This window comes from Polypterus senegalus, chromosome 9 (genome assembly GCF_016835505.1).
Source record: "Polypterus senegalus isolate Bchr_013 chromosome 9, ASM1683550v1, whole genome shotgun sequence".
Taxonomy (NCBI): Eukaryota; Metazoa; Chordata; class Cladistia; order Polypteriformes; family Polypteridae; genus Polypterus; species Polypterus senegalus.
The window spans coordinates 179,282,592-179,296,114 of record NC_053162.1 but is presented as its reverse complement, the minus strand read 5'-3'; the positions used below and the strand labels follow the sequence as shown (position 1 = coordinate 179,296,114).

At 44.3% G+C, this 13,523-nt stretch overlaps 1 protein-coding gene across 3 annotated transcripts in view; it reads right to left on the bottom strand.

The window, feature by feature from the left end:
• Positions 1–3,799: 3,799 nt before the first annotated feature.
• ntmt1 (N-terminal Xaa-Pro-Lys N-methyltransferase 1) overlaps positions 3,800–13,523 on the bottom strand; it is a 23,421-nt gene continuing 13,697 nt past the window's right edge. For 2 of the 3 annotated variants that reach the window (XM_039764435.1, XM_039764436.1), the window contains exons 2-4: positions 12,140–12,321; positions 6,421–6,673; positions 3,800–4,437 (exon numbers count right to left, since the gene is read on the bottom strand). In XM_039764435.1, coding sequence (XP_039620369.1) covers positions 4,181–4,437; positions 6,421–6,673; positions 12,140–12,301 — 672 coding nt within the window. In that variant the 5' untranslated portion in view covers positions 12,302–12,321 and the 3' untranslated portion in view covers positions 3,800–4,180. Of the gene's footprint in view, positions 4,438–6,420; positions 6,674–12,139; positions 12,322–12,421; positions 12,526–13,523 lie in introns of those variants that run through there. The other variant, XM_039764437.1, reaches the window with a different exon arrangement.

The window sequence follows — 13,523 nt, the reverse complement described above, 5'->3', positions numbered from 1 at the left end:
TACGAACCGCTCGCTAAAAACACTTTTTTTAATGAGTTTTAAGCACAGGGAAAAAAATGAACATTTGGAAAATCCATAATTTAATAAACCACCAAGAAAAGTAACATTGCAACAATGCACGCTACAAACCGATCGCTGTACACAGAAGTGAAGTGGGGGTTAAAATCCAATAGAAAAAAGTCTTCATTAAATACGAGGTTAAAACAACGCTCGAAGCAGTCTCTTTAAAAACAAGCCCAGTGCATTCTTTAACTGCCTTCTCGGCCTTATGGGCCAGCCCTCTCTCGCTCTCGTTCGCGCATGCGTGTGTGTGTGTGTGTGTGTGTGGGTCTCTCTCGCTCACTGCACAGGGAGAGACTGAACACGTGCGGAAATCATCGGCGTGCACAAACCGAATGGGAAACTGGCTTGTTCGTATACCGAGTGTGTGCTCGTGAACAGATGCAAAAGTTTGGCAAACTTTTTGGTCGTAACCCGATTTGTACGTGTTCGGAGATGTTCGTGAACCGAGGTTCCACTGTACCTTGACGTATGTGTAATCGATTGCACTACATGCGATGCTGGAAGTGGTTTCTGTTTTCTGCCAGACATATTTCAACGAGTCGCTCCATGCTCCTGAATGTATTTCGCAAGCGTCTTGGGGTGTGGGAATAGCAGCAATTTCACGATGCAAGGCTTGTTCCGATAGACGTTTCCTTTGAGCAGACGCCAAAGGAAAAAGCCTGGCATGTGTCAGATCCGGCAACCATGGTGGCCAAAACCCCTTTGAAACGACCCTGTTGCCGAAGGAGGACTGAGTTTCTGCCATGCTCCTTGCCGATGTGTGACACGACGCTCCATCTTGCCAGAAGTCACCTTCCGTTAACTCCTGATCATCCAGTTGATTCTGACATTGCTTAAACGAATTGGTGACCCAATAGGTTCGCACCATGAAGACACGCTGCTCAATACTGTACACCACCATCCTGATGAGAAGTTGAGTGACTGAGTGAAGTGGTACGGGCGGGATGCACCCAGAAGTTGCAAACGGAGGTTACATTTCGAGACGGCTGTCCGGCGCCTACCTCATCGCTCCAACGCAGGGGTATCCCGGCTTGTTCGAAGCTCCATATACTGAGGAGCACATTGCACATCGTTTCGTCCTAGCGAGAGTTATTACAGAATATTCGGGGCCTCTTCCGAGTGAACCTCCCTGTATATTTGTGGCTTGTAGCTATAAACGTTCTTTGCTTGTTAAAACACAACCATCCAACAACAGAACTTTAAAAGCGGGTCATGTGTGATACCAGACAGTGTCTACTACATAAAGGTAAAGATCATCAAAGATAAGTGGGGCACAGAATCCTTAAAATGTCTGCCTGAGATATTCACCCCTTACACATGCGGTACTGAAGATGTGTGTATAGTCCTCCCACTTTTGTTTTTGTAAGAAATACTTAAAGAATTAAGATTCAAACTGTAATGTGTGTGATTATATTCATACAGTGGTGTGAAAAACTATTTGCCCCCTTCCTGATTTCTTATTCTTTTGCATGTTTGTCACACAAAATGTTTCTGATCATCAAACACATTTAACCATTAGTCAAATATAACACAAGTAAACACAAAATGCAGTTTTTAAATGATGGTTTTTATTATTTAGGGAGAAAAAAAAATCCAAACCTACATGGCCCTGTGTGAAAAAGTAATTGCCCCCTTGTTCAAAAAGAACCTAACTGTGGTGTATCACACCTGAGTTCAATTTCCGTAGCCACCCCAGGCCTGATTACTGCCACACCTGTTTCAATCAAGAAATCACTTAAATAGGAGCTGCCTGACACACAGAAGTAGACCAAAAGCACCTCAAAAGCTAGACATCATGCCAAGATCCAAAGAAATTCAGGAACAAATGAGAACAGAAGTAATTGAGATCTATCAGTCTGGTAAAGGTTATAAAGCCATTTCTAAAGCTTTGGGACTCCAGCGATCCACAGTGAGAGCCATTATCCACAAATGGCAAAAACATGGAACAGTGGTGAACCTTCCCAGGAGTGGCCGGTCGACCAAAATTACCCCAAGAGCACAGAGACAACTCATCCGAGAGGTCACAAAAGACCCCAGGACAACGTCTAAAGAACTGCAGGCCTCACTTGCCTCAATTAAGGTCAGTGTTCACGACTCCACCATAAGAAAGAGACTGGGCAAAAACGGCCTGCATGGCAGATTTCCAAGACGCAAACCACTGTTAAGCAAAAGACCATTAGGGCTTGTCTCAATTTTGCTAAGAAACATCTCAATGATTGCCAAGACTTTTGGGAAAATACCTTGTGGACTGATGAGACAAAAGTTGAACTTTTGGAAGGCAAATGTCCCATTACATCTGGCGTAAAAGGAACACAGCATTTCAGAAAAGAACATCATACCAACAGTAAAATATGGTGGTGGTAGTGTGATGGTCTGGGGTTGTTTTGCTGCTTCAGGACCTGGAAGGCTTGCTGTGATAGATGGAACCATGAATTCTACTGTCTACCAAAAATCCTGAAGGAGAATGTCCGGCCATCTGTTCGTCAACTCAAGCTGAAGCGATCTTGGGTGCTGCAACAGGACAATGACCCAAAACACACCAGCAAATCCACCTCTGAATGGCTGAAGAAAAACAAAATGAAGACTTTGGAGTGGCCTAGTCAAAGTCCTGACCTGAATCCAATTGAGATGCTATGGCATGACCTTAAAAAGGCAGTTCATGCTAGAAAACCCTCAAATAAAGCTGAATTACAACAATTCTGCAAAGATGACTGGGCCAAAATTCCTCCAGAGCTGTAAAGACTCATTGCAAGTTATCGCAAACGCTTGATTGCAGTTATTGCTGCTAAGGGTGGCCCAACCAGTTATTAGGTTCAGGGGGCAATTACTTTTTCACAGGGCCATGTAGGTTTGGATTTTTTTCTCCCTAAATAATAAAAACCATCATTTAAAAACTGCATTTTGTGTTTACTTGTGTTATATTTGACTAATGGTTAAATGTGTTTGATGATCAGAAACATTTTGTGTGACAAACATGCAAAAGAATAAGAAAGCAGGAAGGGGGCAAATAGTTTTTCACACCACTGTATATGGGATGATGTCATCCATTGTCAATCCTTGACCTGTATCTCTGTTGTCCAATTCAATGTCACAAGGTGGAACCTAACTGCTAAGCATCAGGCATAAGATTGGAAACCAAACCATCCCTGATGGCATACCAGCTAATCACAGGGCACACACACACACACACACACGACCGATTTACGATAATTAGTGATCCAAACTTACACGCTACACATGAAATGAAAAGAGTGGAAAGGATCATGAAGTCAAAACGTGAAGACTGCAGAGTCCAAGACTAAAATCCACTATGCTGATGTCAAACAGAAGCAAATCTGCTATCAGAAAATTAAAATTGAAAACAGTCGCAGTTGAGAGAGCCTCCAAAGCGACGCCCGTCATTCCGTGTGCAATCCACCAGGCCTGCTCGCTCCTGGAAGACCCTTCTGTTGGGTGAAACCATTTAAAAGCAGTGTATAGACCCCCAAGTGGGTGACACTCATGGCATAAGAAGATGAGTCTCTTGGTTTGACAGGCCACATGCTGGGACTGGTCAGGAGGTCACAAAGGTCTGTGCTTGGTGGTTCATCTCCAGAGGTCGTTTCTTACAACCGAAAAAAACACAAAATCTCGAAAGATCTTGCGCTGGAAAAGAAGGGAGAAGGGCCTTTTGGAAGAATACAAGGCACAGTCGCATCTCCTCATAGTAGAGAGAGAGAGAGAAAGAGATGGCAAATCTGGAATATTTTGATCTTTATTGAGGAGAACAGACAGACACTCCAGAGAAGCCCCCCACACCATTGATGGCTTGATGAATCTGGTTTTTATAGGTGGTCCTCAGGGAAGGCGGCTATGCTGTCGGGAGGCCAAAGAGTTGCTTAGTTATGCTCTCCTGTTGAAATTTGTTAGGCTAAATCAGTTGGCAGTGCCCTCCAGCAGACTGAGATCCACAGTCACACATAGTTGATTCACAATGTTGCATTTACTTTTCTTCTTTTTAGGCTCCATTCTCTTCTTTTTAAAGTAGCTTCTTTACAGTCCTGTTAACCTGATTATGAATCTGAGCTGTGCTATAGACACACTTTGTTCCTGATGTCACTAAAAAGCGCAATTCCCCCTATCTAAGGGCTAGAGTCTGCACTGGGTAAATATCCTCGGGAAAATTGTCCTGCTTCTCTTCTGCTAGGATTTGCAGGCCAGCCTCCTTCACGATGCGATGAACAGAAGGCAGATCACGACATACGCTACTGTCCACGTCATCCATTATGACTCCCTCATGAGCCACATTGTCCTTGATACAGATGATTCCATTCGGCTTTAGCCCTAGCTTACAACGACGCAGAAACTGGACAAAATGTTCGTCCGTCAAATGACCTGCGAGCGAAAAAGAGAGAACATTAATAACAGTCACCACTGACTTCTTCCAAACCACTTCAGCTCTTCAACCACTAAATCATGTTAGGAATGCTCCGCCAGTCATTTTTCATCTCAGTTCAATCTCAGTTCTATCTGATTCTTTTTATAGACATGTTTGTACAGACACTCAAGACTTGCACTTCACCGTAACTCTTTGAGGGATGAATATTTTTTCAAAAAAATTCAGTTTTCTGAAAAGCACACAAAGCAATGGTCAGTCAGTGTCCAACCCGCTATATCCTAACACAGAGTCACGGGGGTCTGCTGGAGCCAATCCCAACCAGCACAGGGCACAACGCAGAGATAAACCCCGGTCAGGGTGCCAGCCCACCGCAGGGCGCACACACATTAGGGACAATTTAGGATTACCAATGTACCTAACCTGCATGTCTTTGGACTGTGTTGAGGAAAGCCATGCAGACACGGCGAGAACATGCAAACTCCAAGGAGGGAGGACCCGGGAAGTGAACCCAGGTCTCCATACCACTGCGCCACCCAGTCAAAGCAATGGTTTCACACAGAAATCAACATAAAATGTCTGTTGCTGTGTGCCGTGGCCACCAGTTCGCAGTCTCCAGCAGCTCAAGCTGCTCATGGGCGGCATGACAGCTGGTAGGAATGCGTGGTAGGCTGGCTGCCAGGCTGTCTTCATGCCGTCGGGGGCAGCAGTCACAGTCATAGTGCATCACAATCTGGTTTGTACCTTGTCATTGTAAGTGAAGGTCTTCCCAGGTGAACATTGCCCCGTCCGCTACACGACAAGGCTGATGCGGTACCTCATGTTCTCTTTTGATTACTTGCATAAAAATCAGAGTCCGACAAGTCAGAGTCCGATTCAGTGATAATACGCAAAAGGCCATCCACGGAGTATTTAGCTTTGTGCATTCGCTTCAGTCTCATGGTAGATGTTGATGCCATTTTTGCCATTCACTACTCACGCAAGTGCAGGGAGACTCGGTCAAACCAATGAAGCTAACTTTCCTTCTAGCAAAGAGAGTCCAACTATAACATAACAGCGGGTTTGGTCACCGTTTACAGTTGAGTACCACCGTCGATCCCTCCTTTTGACAGAAGTTGACATCCGCCCTGAAAGAATTAAGCCCATATTTCCAAGGAGAGTTAGTAATCTTTACATCAAGACCAACTATTTCCCACCCACCGCAATACTGTAGTCAAACTTCTTCCTGGACTTTCTAGGGTCATTGGATGACGTCATTAAATTATGTTCTGGTGCCAGTACATTAAATTATAGGTTGGTGCAAGAAAATAAGCAGACTCCATTAACGTTGTGTATAAAATGAATGGGGTTAAAGTACACCACCTGCTACTATCTGAAATATCCGGCTTTATCCTTAACAGAGTCGAGGGGAAGCTGGAGCCAATCCCAGCAAGAATAGGGCACAAAGCAGGAACTGTCCCTGGAAAGGTCACCAGTCCATCGCAAGGTAAACACCAGGTCAGGTCAGATTGGGAAGCGTGCACTGGTACAGCGTGTTGCCACACCCACCACATGACAAAACACCTCAGGATCCTAGTTGGCAACCCCCCCAGGCAGACACGCGGTCCAGTCCCACCCTCTGGAAATGACCCTCTATGTGTTCCTTGGGCCTGGTCCAGCCATTTAGGTCCTCAACAATGAGGATCCTGTGAGCCGGATCACCCTCTGGGAATCACAACACATGGCCATAGTGCCGTAATTGACGCTCCCTCACAATGCAGGTCATGTGCCTCATTCGGAACTCCATGAGCAACACAAAGTCAAACCATCGGGACCCAAGGATTGTCTGAAGAGACACACATGAAGGAGTCCAGTCTTCATCTCAGGTCACTGGATAGCATCCATGTCTCCCAACCATATAGCAAGACAGGGAACACCAGGACTGTAAAGACTTAGACCTTTCTCCTTTTGCATAGATATCGGGAGCGCCACACAGTACTCACCTATGACCCACTGAATCCAGATGACATCATAACGCCCCTGCTGGGGATGAAAGTCCTGTAAGCCACAGCAGAAGTAGTTGCCAACGCGTTCTCCTTCTTTGCCCAAGTAAGACTTGGCCTTCGCCAGAAACTCTTTGGTGACATCCACCATATCCACCATCTGGAAGAGAGGCAGGAGGAGCCGCTTTGTAATTCGGCCAATACCCGCTCCACAGTCCAGGGCGCAGCTTGTCCCCGTTTTACCAGCACCTTCCTGTCAAGTGGACAAATGTGTACAGCATGAGTCGGTGGTACAGTATAATGAAAAAATTCAAAGTCACCAGAGAAATTCCACACGGATGGAAGTAAAATATGCCAAATCTGCACAGAAAGTACGCAGACCAGAGGGAACTTGGAGCTCTACGGCAATTTTAGGAGGTAAACAAAATAATTACAGGTTAGGAATAAATGCTGTATCATAACACTACAGTATTCTTAACTGAAGCAAAAAATAAATAAAGTACACAGTAAAAACGGAAAAAAAGTCAAATGTGCCACTTGCAAAATTCCATAGGATCATGAAGAAAAAAAAAACAAAACCAAATATACGTTGTAGACCACCATGACCAAAAGGTGGGTCCCCAAGCAGCTGGGAAAGTGAACAGTTTGCTCACTGACTGCGTGTATTGTTTGGTACAGATTAAATCTGAAAGGTATTAAAGAACGAAATTCATGAACCAGGCAGAAGGAAACTTGTTCAATGTGTCTTTAATTTGTCTTCAGGAAGAGGGAGCACCCTGTACAACAGTCTAGTAAGGGACAGTGCCCCCCAGCAGAGGGGTCAGCAGATGGTCACAGAGAGTCATTCTTAATAGGTAACTGAAGTTGCATAACATTGCTGAATTATTGTTTACTCTGATTGGTTCACTAGGTTGCATTAACTCTGATTAGTTCATTTGGCTTACACACCCAAATTAAAGTCTCACTTCTACTATATTCTTGTTCTTCTCAAACATTTCTTCAGTTCGGCTCTTACCTTTCTTCTATGAAGTTTTCTATATAAGTGACAATTGGCAATTGAGCATGTGACATTTAGGCACTTCTTGAACCACCTGGGGAATTTTATTTTATCCGCTTTCCCAACCAACTGCATTAGTCTCTTCATGCTAAGTTACAGTAGAGTCTCGCTTATCCTACCTTTGCTTATCCAACATTCCGTATTATCCGACATTCCACCGCCAAAAAAAAAAACAAAAAAAAAAACGCATCAATCGGCAACAAGAACTGCAAGTTGCGAGTGTGAGCGTAGTCTATTTTTTGTTGCTCCTGACTCTACCACAGCTAATTACAGTGGAACCTCGGTTTGCGAGCATAATTCGTTCTGGAAATGTGCTCACAATCCAAAGCACTCGTACAGTATATCAATGTGAATTTCCCCATAAGAAATAATGGAAACTCAGATGATTCGTTCCACAACCCAAAACTATTCATATAAAAATGATTCATACAAAATATAAAGTAAAAATACATAAAGCAAATTAACCTGCACTTTACCTTTGAAAAGAATCATGTCTGGTGTGAGCGAGTTTCTAAACTCTTGTGGGATTCCATGCAACGGGACAACACGCGGAAGAGCGTCCCAAAGCAATCGCAGTCTCCCAGCGCTGTAGCAGTTCGCCATAAAAGCCAATCCGAAAAGATCGTGGACATGCTATAAGCGCCTGCCGTTGATGAGTGATACAAGGAACAAGGGACATTATAAACGCGCTGGGCTCAGTATTACTTTCCCCCCGACCCTGCCTGACTGCTGTGTCTGTGTATAGGAGAGTGGCAGACCCCGCCACAATAAGTAACAGCGCTGTTGCTGTTTCAAGCTGAATAAAGCTGGTGTTGCTAAAAGCACTGAGACTCAGGTTTGAGTTTTCGGGTGCAAGACGGGGACTCGCACGTCACAGCACAAACACACACGCGCAGTCACAATGCTGTAGTAAACAGCATACGCTCGTACGGATGTTGACTATATGAGTGACGGAGTTAAGGCTCTAGAAACTGCAATTAATTACATTGAGCAGCAAGAAGAAGCTACAGGAATCGACATAATGATGCTGCAAAGATGGCGAGACTTGACAGCGAAGAAACGGCACTTGTCAGGAAACCAAACTACGATCAGAATTGTCTTTAAATCATCACAGGACTGAACTTTTTAAGCACAGTACATACTGTATTTTACTTCAGACAATTCTGTAACTGTAAGTGCATTTTTCAGTTAATTTATTCTGTTGTTTTGTTGTAAAACATGATTATTAGGTTCTTAATGTGTAAAATTATAACATAGTTTGACGTTTAATAGGCTGCCATTATCCAACATTTTCGCTTATCCGACGTTCTGCCGGCCCGTTTATGTCGGATAAGCGAGACTCTACTCTATTTCCTTTAATGTAGACTGCATACAAAAAACTTTGTTACCCGTAAATAACTGTACTACCCCTTGTTCTCTTTATTCTCCCACAACTGTTAAGGTAGTGACTCCACCAAAGGGCAGCCGTAGTCCCCACTAAAAAGAAGTACCACATTTCAAATGTTTATTCTACAATAATAGTTACAAGATAAATTTCATTACGACACAAGAAAGGGTATACAAAATAGATTTTTTACACTGTGTTTTAAAACTTATGGCCATCATCAGCGGTACACTATTTGAGACGATTTCTGAATGCTCACATGACTTGTTCGGCCATTTCAAGGGGAACAGTGGCGATTTCTGCGCTGAATGGTGTCCTTGAGGATTTCAAGATTTTGAGGGCGCTGTGTCTATAACTTTGACTTCAGATAGCCCTTCAAGAAGAAATCGCATGGAATGAGATCAGGCGAATGTGAAGGCCACCAGACATCACCGTACAGGGAGATCAGCTTCCCTGGAAACATCTCCCGCAAAACTTGCACGGATCTCTGTGCTGTATGAGCTGTTGCCCCATCCTGTTGACACCAGGCATCCACCATATCCATTTCTTCCAGTTGTGGCTGCACAAAGTTCTCTACTGCAATGTAACATTCTGAAGTGCTGGCGATTGTTGCTCCCCCTCCACAAAAAAAGGGCCTACAATGTCAAATTTTGCAATGGCACAGCTCAATGTGCAGGGGTCTCTGATGAAGTTAAGTTCACGAGGGGTTGGATTCAGCCCAATAGCGAGTTTTGCTTATTTACACAACCATTCTAATGGAAATGGGCCTCATCGCTGCTCATGCCGATGGCATCTCGATGAACGGTTTGCAGAAAGTTGGTGCACAACTCTCTACCTCTATGGATGGAAATTAAGGTCCTCATGCAAAATCCACTTCAAGGACATGTTGGAAATGCCTAAAGGCAGACGCAGGTTTGTGCGCAGAACGTTAAGGAGACTGCAAAATCAATGCCCTTACAAGCTCGGATGTTTTCAGGCATTCTTAAATCTCTGAAGACGTTGTACCAATGTTGTACCAGTCTATCTAAATTTAGCCACCCACTGAAGAGAAGTTTTCCAATTTGGGACGTCATCGTTAGGAGGAATGCTGAAGTGCGTTCGTAAGGTGGTGGTGGATTCGTTGTTTTTGAGGAACGCTTCAACAGCGAAAGCATGGTGCGCACCGGACCAATGTATACTGCTGACTGAAAACTACAAGGGATCGCCTATCAAAGGGCCCACATCCCAACCCAAACCTCTCGGCTGCATCTACCTTGAGAAATTTGGTACTTCAGTTTGGCTCACCCTGTACAACAACAATTGATCTACATTCTACCGTATTGAAGATTATTCTTATACTGTTGATTATTGTACTCTTGAAGTCCCTTGTCCCACCTTATGAAAATGACTGGTCATTTTTGTACATTCAGTTTGGGTTGATTAAAGTGTGATCTTCAATCCAAATGCAGTAGACTCGGTAGATCCGCTAAGTGAAACACATTACGTTTGCTTTTAGTTATGACGCATTTCCGTATTGCATTTTAAACCGTTGGGAAAATTGCCTGGGGGTGTAAAAAGCAATCGATCATTTGGTTGAGATGTTTTTAATTATAACACGATAAATCTGTGCCAAAATGAAATGCACCACGTGGATATGCCACGGCTCATCTGCCAAGTTGTTTTGCCTGCCTACGGTAAAGTCATCCCTAATGGAGGATCGCAGGAATCGTGAGAAAGAGGGGTCCTTTCATTGGATTAGCGCTATTTCAGCTGTGGAATGAGAGGCAGCTTGATGAATGAGGTCTCCAGGCCTCTAAACAAATCCAAATCCTATTATGGGATATCAGTCAGTCATTATCCAACCCGCTATAGCCTAACACAGGGTCACGGGTGTCTGCTAGAGCCAATCCCAGCCAACACAGGGCGCAAGGCAGAAGACAAACCCCAAGCAGGGCGCCAGCCCACCGCAGGGTGCGTGCACACACACACACACACACCAGGGACAATTTCGGATCGCCAGTACACCTAACCAACATGTCTTTGGACTGTGGGAGGAAACCAGAGCACCCAGAGGAACCCACGCAGACACGGGGAGAACATGCAAACTCTATACAGGGAAGACCCAGGAAGCGAACCCAGGTCTTCTTACTGCGAGGCAGCAGCGCTACCACTGCGCCACTGTGCCGCCTGGTTCTTTAATGTACTAATATAAAAATATAATCAGTCTTGCCCCATATCTGAGTATACGAGATCATCTACTGTTAAATTCTGCTCCGTACTTCTAAAATGTTTATTTTTATACTGTATTGAGGATTTGTTCTGTTCTGTGTATTGTATTGTATTGTATTGAACCCCCTTCTTTTTGACACCCGCTGCACACCCAACCTACCTGGAAAGGGGTCTTTCTTTGCCTTTCCGGAGGTTTCTTCCATTGTTTCCCCGAAAAGGGTTTTTTTTTTGGGAGTTTTTCCTTGTCTTCTTAGAGAGTCAAGGCTGGGGGTCTAACAAGAGGCAGGGCCTGTTAAAGCCCATTGCGGCACTTCTTGTGTGATTTTGGGCTATACAAAAATAAATTGTATTGTATTGTATTGTATAAGCATTGCACTGCAATGTAGTTAACACACACCATTGCATTCTTCCATACTACCTGAGCTCTAAATCCCTGAACTCTTGCTATTTACAGCTTACTTGAAACAACAACTCTTACACATGAACGGAGGGCAAATAGAAACCAAACAGATGCGGACCTGCAGATTTAGTGATATGGAAGCCATCTTTTAGGATGAAGGAGGGTATGGAGGGTCTTCTGCAGTGCTCGGTGAGGTAATGGTTTCCTTCATTTGTCTTTATTTTTCCTTTTGATAAGTGCAGGTTGTGGAGGCCACACCAGTAGTTGAACCTCCAGATTCCTTTACTGTCCTCCAAGAAACTTTTACAGAAGTCATTTAAAGCCAATGTGGGTGAATACTAAACTACAAGTGTTTGCCAGTGAGAGTATCCTACATATACAGAGCTATGCTTCTGGTGGTCTATTAATAAAAAATTCTGATTGCACACCTAATACATTTAACTATCAGAATAGATTTTTAAAGGTGTAAGCTTTAGGCTTAAGTTGTATGTTGTCAAATTCAGACAGCATCTCCAAGAGGAAATTGTAAAAAGAGGGGAATGGTCTCAATATTGGAACATTGTACAATTCCCTGGGTTCAAACTTAGACAAGTGATTTATTAGGTGGGATCTGCAAATAAAACCAGAAGCGGCTAAAAGTCCTAGTCTAGATGTAGTGAACTGCACGTACCCCCAGGAATTTCTGCAGGAACTTCTTGGAACCGGTTATGTCAACGTTGGAGATGTCTCCGTAGCCTCCCAGCATGCCATCCACCGTGGGAGGGATCTCCTTCCAGTACATCTCTGCCTTGGAGTAGAAGGCGGCTTCATCTTCCACAACTTCGGCCGTCATCCTTCTCCACTAAGTTGTAGCTGCAAGGGCGACACAAACAAAACTCGGTAAAGATTGAACCCTTCATTTCCTGTTTGTCACTCACACGGACAACACTTCAATTATACTCGTAATACGGACTCTGCTTCAAGAAGATAAAAGTGAAAGACCACCGAAGAGAAGGGGCAGTGACATGTATTAGTTCAGGACATTACCACAGTTTGCACAAGTGCATGCCACTTTGCTGCTGTGACATGTCCTGTCATCTGCTCTCTTGTAAGGCATGCAGCTCAGTAACATTTGATGTGATAGCACAGAAGGCAGAGGGGCTGACACTGCGGCTAAAAACAGCTTCAGTCCGCATATGGGAATGGAGGCGGAAGGGCAAACAGATAAAAGAGAGCAAAGGACCATTTTGAGGAGAACTGGCCATTCAGCCTAATACAGGACATTATGCCTAATCCCATACCTTTCACAAAATCTCATTCAGTCAAGTTTTGATGGACCCTAAAGTACTATTTACCATAATTTTATACATATATTAGTGGCAATGTGTGAGAAGCAGGTATTGTATAAAATGCCAAACAGAAACCAAATAGATGTGGATCTGCAGATTTAGTTATATGGAAGCCATCTTTTAGGATGCAGGAGAGTATGGAGGGTCTTTTACAGTACTCATTGAGGTAATAGTTTCCTTCATTTGTCTTAAGTTTTCCATCTGATAACTGCAGGGGGCGGCACAGTGGGTAGCGCTGCTGCCTTGTATTTAGGAGACCCCCGTTCGCTTCTCAGGTCCTCCCTGTGTGGAGTTTGCATGTTCTCCCTGTGTCTGCGTGGGTTTCCTCCAGGTACTCCGATTTCCTCCCACAGTCCAAAGACATGCAGGTTAGGTGGATTGGCGATTCTAAATTGTCCCTGTGTGTGGGTGGGTGTGTGCCCTGTGGTGGGTTGGTGACCTGCCCGGGGTTTGTTTCCTGCCTTGCACCCTGTGTTGGCTGGGATTGGCTCCAGCAGACCACCATGACCCTGTAGTTAGCATATAGCGGGTTGGATAATGGATGGATAACTGCAGGCTGTGGAGGCCACATCAGTAGTACAGGGTGGTCAACATCTAATTATGCAAATCCAGATCGTCTGGATGACTTTGATTTATGCGGGGACGATTCCAGTTCGGCACAACGACAATTCTTCATGTCGTCAGTTTGCACACTTCTCAATGGTCCGGGATTTTTTGGGTGATTTT